We start from the raw sequence: 9,013 nt of genomic DNA, 5'->3' as shown, positions 1-9,013 counted from the left end.
GCCTCTGCACCCCCCTGGGGCTCCCTAGTGTCCCTTTCCCTTCCCCTCCCCCCAGCCTCTGCACCTCTTTGGGGCTTCCAGTGCCCCTCCCCCCAGCCTCTGCAAGCCCTGGGGCTCCCTAGTGCCCCTTTCCCCTCCCCTTCCCCTAGCTCTGCACCCCCCTGGGGCTCCCCAGTGCTGTTTTCCCCTCCTCTCCCGCCTAGCCTCTACACCAGTCCTGGGGCTCCCAATTGCCCCTCTGCACCTTTCCAGTGCCCTTTCCCCCTAGCTTCTACAGTGCCCCCTTCCCGCTTCCCCCAGCGTCTGCACTGCCCCTTCCCTTTTCCTCCCCTTTTTTCTCCAAGCTGCTTTCTCCCTCATCCCACTCTAGGGCTTTTAAACTGCCCCTGCTCTCTTGGGGGGCTGAACTGCCTGGTCTTTCCTCCCTTCCCCAAACATTGAATTTGCCCCTTCTTCTGCCCTTATCCTTCTGGGTTGGAGACCAGGACAAGGTCCCCTTTCCATGCCTTTGTTAGTAACCAAGCCATCTGGGCCCTGACTGTGGGTATGTCTACACTACGGGATTAATCCGAATTTAGATAATTCGAATTTGGGAAACAGGTTGTATAAATTCGATTGTGCGCAGCCACACTAAGCACATTAATTCGGTTTTTAACCACATTAATTCGGTGGTGTGCGGCCACACTAACCCTAATTCGAATTAACAAAATCGATATTGGCGCTACTCCACTCGTCGAGGTGGAGTACAGAAATCGATTTTAAGTGCCCTTTAATTCGAATTAACTGGCTCTGTAGTGTGGATGGGTGAAGGGTTAATTCGGATTAACGCAGCTAAATCCGAATTAAAGTCGTAGTGTAGACCAGGCCTAAGATGTTTGGGTCCTCTGTTATCCTTTGCCTAGAGCATGCAGCTATGATGTATTAGCAGTCTGTTTGTGGGGCATCCAGTGACCCCAAAACTGTGAAGCACAGATGGGCACAATATGTTTTGTGAATAATTGTACAAACCATATAGCTGGAAAGAGGAGCATAGAAATGCAGGGCTGGAAGCATCCAGAGGAGTCATCAAGTCTAGCCCCTTGTGCTTGAGTAGGACCAAATAAACCTAGACTATCCCTGACAGGTGTTTGAGATGGCTGGGAAGGGATCAAATGTTTTAGATGTAATCTGATGATTTAGAATAGCTGGGGAGTTATGGCTTCTCTGCTCCTTCCTTGTGCCCCAGTATAAATTGATTATTTGCTCCCTGTTGGAGTAAATCTGAGTATTTGGCTTGTTGCTGATACTGTGTTAATTGGACGCTTTATGTTAAAACCTCTTTTGCAGTAACTTACCATGTCCATATGGGAGTTAATGAGATGCTTAATGTATTTCAATGTCTCTGCTTTTGAGGAATTCATTTTCTTCTTAAAAAATCCAACTTATCTTTGATGTTGCTTTTATTTAGTTCCTTTGTCTTGTTGGAACGTGTGGCAGGCAAGTTTAATAAGCTAAAATTCACATCTTTGAGTCAGACATCAATTTTTATCTGGCTACCATCTTTTAGATTTTGGTCTGCATTGGACAAAGTCTCATGGCATTATGACATCATAACTTTTGAGGTTGTTGCATTGCAGCTTTGTCTGGCCAATACAAAATCTTACTTTTTATACACCTCTATCTCGATATAACGTTACCCAATATAACACGAATTCGGATTTAACGCGGTAAAGCAGTGCTCCGGGGGCCGGGCCGCGCACTCCGGCGGATCAAAGCAAGTTCGATATAACGTGATTTCACCTATAACGCGGTAAGATTTTTTGGCTCCCGAGGACAGCGTTATATCGAGGTAGAGGTGTATTGCTAACCGTACTTCTCGACCTTTGGATGACCAAGACCAGAAGTGATGGACAAAGGAGAAAACATTCATGCAGAAAACTTAAAATAATTTCTTTGGATTCAAATACCTTTCTATACCTTATTTTACATATTTTGGATGTGAATAATTTTTAACAATAAAAATGAGGGTAATTGGGTAGGTAACTGGGACTAGAATGAGTGACTTCCCTCAAAATGAGGGACACTTGAGAGGTATGATGTTGCTTGGGAAGCTGTTCCTGACAACTGTACAGAGTGGAGTCATTAATTTCTGCTTGTTTCATTTTAAATGAAAGTTTTCCTTTATGGGTGCAGTGGTAAGTTTTAGAATGGGAGCAGATATAGAACAAACTTCTTGACTGCATTGCTTTTGCTGCTCCTAGTAGCTCTCCCGAGCAGCTGCTGCAGTGTAGTTAACATCTATTAATTTTTCACCACTGCTATTCAGAATCATTTGGGCAGCCCTGAAAATGCCAAGAATCATGTCAGGTTTTTCTCTACTACTTCTTTGAAGGCTTTGAGAAATAGCTGAGACAGAACTTGGAGTGAACACATAGAGGAAGAGTTAAAATTGTGGAGAGAAACACACATCCCACAGCAGAAGGCTGGGGTAGGAGTATAGTAGCAGAATACCCCCCCCTCCCCAAACACACACACAAACACCACTTCCCTAGTACTTGGCGGCTATGAGGTGAAGGTAAAAGAGAATATATTTTCTGTTTCTGCAGCCAGAGAAGAGCAGGTAAGGACAGAAGAAGTGCTTCAAAATTTAGACCCCAAATTTTGGATCTCTAATCAGGATAACAAATATCCATGATTCCTGATTATACCTATGTTGGCTTGCATTATGCTATGGGGGAAATCCACCTAAATGTATTACATGAGTCACATTAAAATAAGCACAATTGCATTTATGTTAGTATATAGCACTATAGGTATAATTACTATGCCAGATTTTCAAAATGAACTCTCACAAGTCAAGGCATTTGCACATCTACAGTAGGTTGTGCACGTGCACTTTTGAAGATTTTGAAATGTTTAACACACACACACACACACACACACACACACTTCTTCCCCCAGTGTCTTCAATTTCCATATTTTTAAAAATTCCTATCTGGGATAATTTTGTGAAGGTTGATTATTTACATTCTAAACTCCTGCTGGGGCATGGCATGGGGAATTTCTGTGAATACAGAGGTTCTCTCTTCACCAAGCAATTGCATTGCCACTGATGCAATTCCATTTGTGGGAGCTCTAAGTGTAAACAAGACACTGGTGTTTTTACCACTGTCATATTTATAAAAGATATATTCCAATTAAACCATAAGTTGCTAGACTAGCTGCAGGAAACACTGGCTGAAATTCTATGGGCGTGTATTACACAGGAGATCAGACTAGATGATCATATAGTAGTCCTTTTGGGCCTTAAAAATCTATTAACCCTAATTAGAAAAAGTATAAATGACCTGGTGGCAAAAATGCTGCGGGACATTGGGGCCTTGTCTCTTGTTGTTACTGCAGTTGGTACAGCTGTACTGATGGTAGTGCAGTGGTGGGAAACTTTAAGAAAATGGTCTGTATACATGCCAGAACAAAACTGGTTACATGTTTTGCTATCATTTTGGTGGATAGGTTTAATCCTGGAAAAGAAGGAGCAGAAGACATCTTTGGGGGAAGGGGACAAACAATTCTCAGGAAGATGCGGGAATGTATCATTTGAGAGGGGGGGGAAGGGGGAGAGAGAATTTCTGGAAAAGGGAAAGGACCAGGAAAACTTGGTAGCATATTACTTACATATAGGGCTGACATTGGTCCTGGGTGTATGTGTGAAGGTGAATTAGTCTAATTATCTGGCCAGACAAAGATACTCCCTCTGAGATACATCTTTATACCCCGATACAAACAAATTAGTACTGTCCCTCTAACATAGTTACTGCCCTCTGACATAGCTAGTTATCACCCATCACCTTGTACATATTGGTTCGATCAAAACATCTCTATTACGTACTGTCATCCTGACCGTATCTTTTATGAGGAGTCAGTGTGTTCCTGTTATCCTCGGGGAATGTTTTTGTACCATCCTTGATATCGAGATGTTCTGGTACCACTTGATATCGGGATGTGTTTGCGTGAGTACTCTGACTAGCACTTCTTAGGAATGTGTATTTCTGCAATATCAGCTCTATTCTTGCCAAATTCTATGAGCAGGTCCTGCCTCATACCAGGTCTCTGATACAAGGACTTATGTCTCAGGCTCTCTTCCTACTATGAGAATAATCCTCGCAGGGTTCAAACACAATTCTTCAACATGCTTGTATAAATGAATTTGCTATCTTTCCTTCATATAGATGTTAATGATTTTAAAACATGTTTAACTACTTTCATAATATAGTTTACTAGTGTGGTTAGGGCTATAGAAATATAATAGCACTAGAAGTGGTGAAATCTCACTGTTTACCTTGATAGGTAGATTTGAAACCTAATTATGACTACTTAATGCCTGCATATTAATCATTTCTGTTGTGAAAATGAAACCACAAGCATCCAGTTAGTGCGCCTTCTACTGTTGCAGACCTCGTTACAGTAGTTTTTTGATACTACAGGTATAAACAAAGATAATTTGCATTTCTTTGTGGGAGAAGTGGCGTAACAGACCTTCTCCTATTTCCTTCCCAGTGGCCTGCAGGCTGTGCTTGGCAAGGAAGGATGAAAGAAACCAAAAAGCTGCTTCTCGCTTTCAGCAATTAGGAGGGGGCAATGCTTCATTGGTTTACATGCAATTTGCATTTTGAAAGTTATTTTCACAACCATTAGGGCTAGAGACTTTGAGAGAGATTTTCAGACATCTAAGTTACAGTGACTTACAATGTGAGTTGAAAGTCTAACTGCCATTAGTACCTCAAAAAATCTCCCCCTTAACTTTTTTTTTTTTTAGATGGTAGAGAGAGGGAAAAACCCTCCAGGGGAATGAAGCTGCCCCAGTTCAACCTCAGATCCTTATAATACACAAAGATACACCAAATATCCTGGATGATCTAATCAATCATCTATAAATTAATTCATTTCCAAAAATGATTAAAATGTGACTTTGCAAAGTATATTTGAGTCTGTAAAAAGATGCAACAAACAAGCGCTACAAAGGAAATTAGAGGTTAAGGCAGATGCTTCATTCTAAACTTGTCCTATTATGAGAAGTGAGGGACTGAAAATTGTTATCAGACACATAGCAGTGTGAGGTAGATATGAAAGATGGAAGGGAAGCTTCATCCGTGGTACTCAGGGGCCCCTAGGAAAGACCAACAACCAAATGCTAAAAATATCCACCTGTATGCTTTTTGGGGTTCTCTTTTACACATCACTCTTGCATTGTATCTAGCTAGTAGGCAGTTCATAAATTTGAAAATTATATACCTGAGCCCGCAGGAATCCTGAAGCTATTGCTTTAAGAGATGTAACACAATCCATCTCCATGGAGTATTAACTGAAACCTAAGAATGATGACGTAAATGTCAGCATTGTTAACTGTTTTATTGCTGAGTAAGGTATACAAGAGAGAAATGCTTGTTTAGATAGGGTTGCCAAACCTCCAGGATTGGATTAAACATTAAAGAATTAAAGATTAATCTTAATTAAAGTTTGTCATGTGATGAAACCTACAGGAATACGTCCAACCAAAACTGACAACCGATAGTTCAGACCTTCATAACACAATGTGAGTGGAGCAGGAGTTGTGGATGGAACTTGGGGAAAAATAACCGATGATTTGTTTTCAGTCTGACTTCTGGTAAAGGTGCAGCTGAATGGTTTAGTACTAGCTTCTTTTTACGATCACATGAACAAGTATACTTTAAACATACACATCTGAAATAGGTGAAATGCATGAATTCAATTAATACTATATTTTTTTCTTTTCCAGCTTGTGGAGATGTTAAAGATACCTTTGCCAGAGCAAGATATGGACAATACAGGATTTTAAAAATAGTTATTGAAAATGGTTAGTTATATTTTAATATACATTTTATTTCTGTTATGTCTCATTCCTTTTTAGTATTTTACTAGTTATGTTTTAGTGACTTGCATGTGCAAGTAAAGAACACAAACCTGATCATTGCTAGGGTCTTCCATATATGAAGATAGGATTGAATTTCAGTGATGCTTCAGTGCTTTCCAGTATTTTCATCTTTTGCTTCATATTGGGGGGAAAAAATTGTCATTTCATGTCAGAGTAAGTAGTGTTTTGTGGCTGGTCAGAAATCTCAAAGGATTGAAACAACTTAGGAAAACCGTTAAAAATGGAGAGATGGGTAAAGAGTGGTAGGAACACTTGTGTAGATTCTTTTGGGGTTTTTTTACTCAGGTTTTTAACACTGCAGCAAACCCCTTGGATGCATTTTAAATGTTCCTACAACTACAGTAATGTAGTCTGCATCCCCAGTCTTGCAAGAAGTATAACTGTTCCTTAGTTCTCGTGCACAAATAACTAGATATTTTTTATTGAAAATAATTTGGTGCAATACATGAAATTTATCTTTGAATTTTTGTAGCAAATGTGCAAAGCTGAAAACGTATGGTCAAAATATGGCATTCACCAGCTTTTTTTTTTTTTTTTTTTTTTTTTTTAAATTAACTTATAGCCATTAGCTTTTTAAACAAAGCTTGTTGGCTTTAAATCAACAGTTGAATCAAACTGTTTGAAACATTGTATAACTTAGTGCATAGCTAAGCACAACTAGACCTTTTGGTTTGTTCCCAGAGCCCAGGCATCAGCACTGCTCTGAAACAGTAAGTTGGGAGAAGCATTTTTGGTATTGCAATGTAAATGAGTCCACTTTGACCTTCCCTGCACTTGTCTTTTTTGGGAAATCTCCCGCCATTGCAATACCCCCGCTCCAGCAGCACACCACTGGCATAAGCAACAGTAGATATTCTAGTGTAAGGCGGGGCAATATGATAAGGTTTTTCCAGATTAGGTTAGCAAATATTGACACACTGTATGCCTGTTGAATTTCATTGACATCAGCAAAGTACAACACCCGGCTTTGTGTGTATAAATTTTACATTCCATCTCATCTCACTTTTAAATAAAGCATGGAGGCAATAAGTGGGAGTGTCTTCCGTTTTGAGTTTAATACTCAGCGTGAAGACACAGAAAATGGAAACAAAAACCAATATGATACTCTAACATGTTGTTCTGGACACCCAGAACTGAGAGCCACTGTAGTATAGGTAGTTTCCTCACCACTCTTCCTTTTCCAGCAATGGATATGGGGATCCTGACTAACAGCTAGTCAAAGATGCTGGTTTTCCCTGTTTCTTCAAGTGAAGGATAACTTAGGGGTTCTCTGCCACTCTCTTTATAGTCCAGTAAACCTTTGAAAAGTATATTTCTCAAAGTTCATTGACCCTGTTTCAAGAGGTAGGAAGGCTTCCTGGTGGTGCAGTCTCCATCCTCCACTGAGAATAAGTGATCACTTTTTACCTACTTGCTCTCCAAATAGTTTGTGTGCTTTTCTTTGTCCTTCATCACACCTTCCTCAATTTACATGGGAGACACATTCAGTCAGACAGAACCACATTCCTTTGTCTGAAGAAATCCTATTTATTAATTCCCCGATATGCCTGGTTTAAACACATTTTCATCATAATTCCAGCACATCTGTATAATCCTTTGTTGTTTGACGGTACATACATCATGCAAGAATGTTAATGATCAGTGAGCTGTTAGTTTTCCAATGACATATTACATGACACCTTGTACAGATACAGATTATAACTAGGGCTGTCGATTAATCGCAGTTAACTCACCTGATTAACTCCCCCGTCGACTTTGCTTCCGCCTCTCGCCAAGCTGGAGTTCAGCAGTCGATGGGAGAGTGATCGGGGATCGATTTTATCGTGTCTACACTACACGTGATAAATCGATCCCCGATAGATCGATTGCTACCCGCCGATCTGGCAGGTAGTGTAGACGTACCCTGAGTCACCATGACTAGATAGGGTTCATTCTGGAGCATGTTGATGTCACTCCTCAATCAGCTAGGGTTGCTGTTGAGCAACATAATTTTATTCTCCACCTTCCAATCCCCTGTTCTGTAGCTTTCAAAAGTGGCCACTGATTTTGAGTTCTCTGATATTTTAGGTGTCCAGTGTATGACACTTTGAGCCTGATTCTCAAAAGTGTTGTTGAGTCCCCCTAATTCCCATTGAAGTCTGTGAAAGCTATGAGTGCTCAGCACCTCTGAAAAATAGTGTTAGTGGCCACTTCTGAAAGTTGGCAGTAATTCCACCATTGTGCAGCACACTTAGTCTGCAGTGGGCTGGAGTACTAGAGGCCAGGTCTAGTACTCTAACAACACATTCTGCGTGGCAGGATAGAACACTACAATAAGACTGTCAAACCAGCACCATGTCTATGTATTTTATCAAGCTGTGTATTTTTGTACATATCAAACTATATATTTTAAATATTTATTTTTATTTGGTATTTTTTATAAGGCAGGTAAATATTTTGAGAGAGATTACTGACATACTTAGTTTGAAATTGAGACATGCTTCATAACAGGGGGAGGGGAGGAATCCTATCATCACATCTGTTTCAGTAATTAAGTCTTCCAAAACATTTCATATGAGAATTAAGCCTATTTAAAGATGATGATGATAATAAAAACATTGTCAGTTGGATAAAATAGTGATACTTATAAAGTCATATTTGAAAAAAGTTTATCAACTAAATGGTCAAATTAAGCAAGACACAATCAATGCAGACATAGTCTTCCCAACCTATTTGCAGTTTATAACTGGGTTTCTGAATCCTACGAGGTAGAAACAAGACACTGAGGGCATGTCTACACTACAAATGTAAGTTAACCTATGTTAGGTTGACTAACAGCCACCACAGTAATTACTGAAATGGTTCACGTCCACACTGCCCTTCTTCTGTCAGTGGTGTGCATCCTCACCAGGAGTGCTTCCACTGACTTAAGAGGTGGAGGGCAGAGAGCCAGGGCTCTCAGCTTCATGCACAGCTCCCCACTGGGAGCCAGGCTGCTCCTCCCCCCCCCCCCCCCCCAGCTTCTTGGCTGCTCGCTGGCAGTGGGGCAAGCCACACCAGGCTTATCGGCTCCCTGCCAGGAACGGGCCAGCCGACTAGACC

General features: G+C 40.7%; 1 protein-coding gene across 1 annotated transcript in view; it reads left to right on the top strand.

Moving 5' to 3' along the window:
* The window catches only part of TWF1 (twinfilin actin binding protein 1), a 29,766-nt gene that overhangs the window by 895 nt on the left and 19,858 nt on the right, over positions 1-9,013 (top strand). Inside the window, exon 2 of the mRNA XM_026648762.2 lies at positions 5,777-5,854. Coding sequence (XP_026504547.1) covers positions 5,777-5,854 — 78 coding nt within the window. The remainder of the gene's footprint in view (positions 1-5,776; positions 5,855-9,013) is intronic.

Source organism: Terrapene carolina, unplaced genomic scaffold (genome assembly GCF_002925995.2).
Source record: "Terrapene carolina triunguis isolate 2854851 unplaced genomic scaffold, T_m_triunguis-2.0 Scaffold68, whole genome shotgun sequence".
NCBI lineage: Eukaryota > Metazoa > Chordata > Testudines > Emydidae > Terrapene > Terrapene triunguis.
The sequence above is the reverse complement of the archived record's forward strand: the minus strand, read 5'-3'. Positions and strand labels throughout refer to the sequence as shown.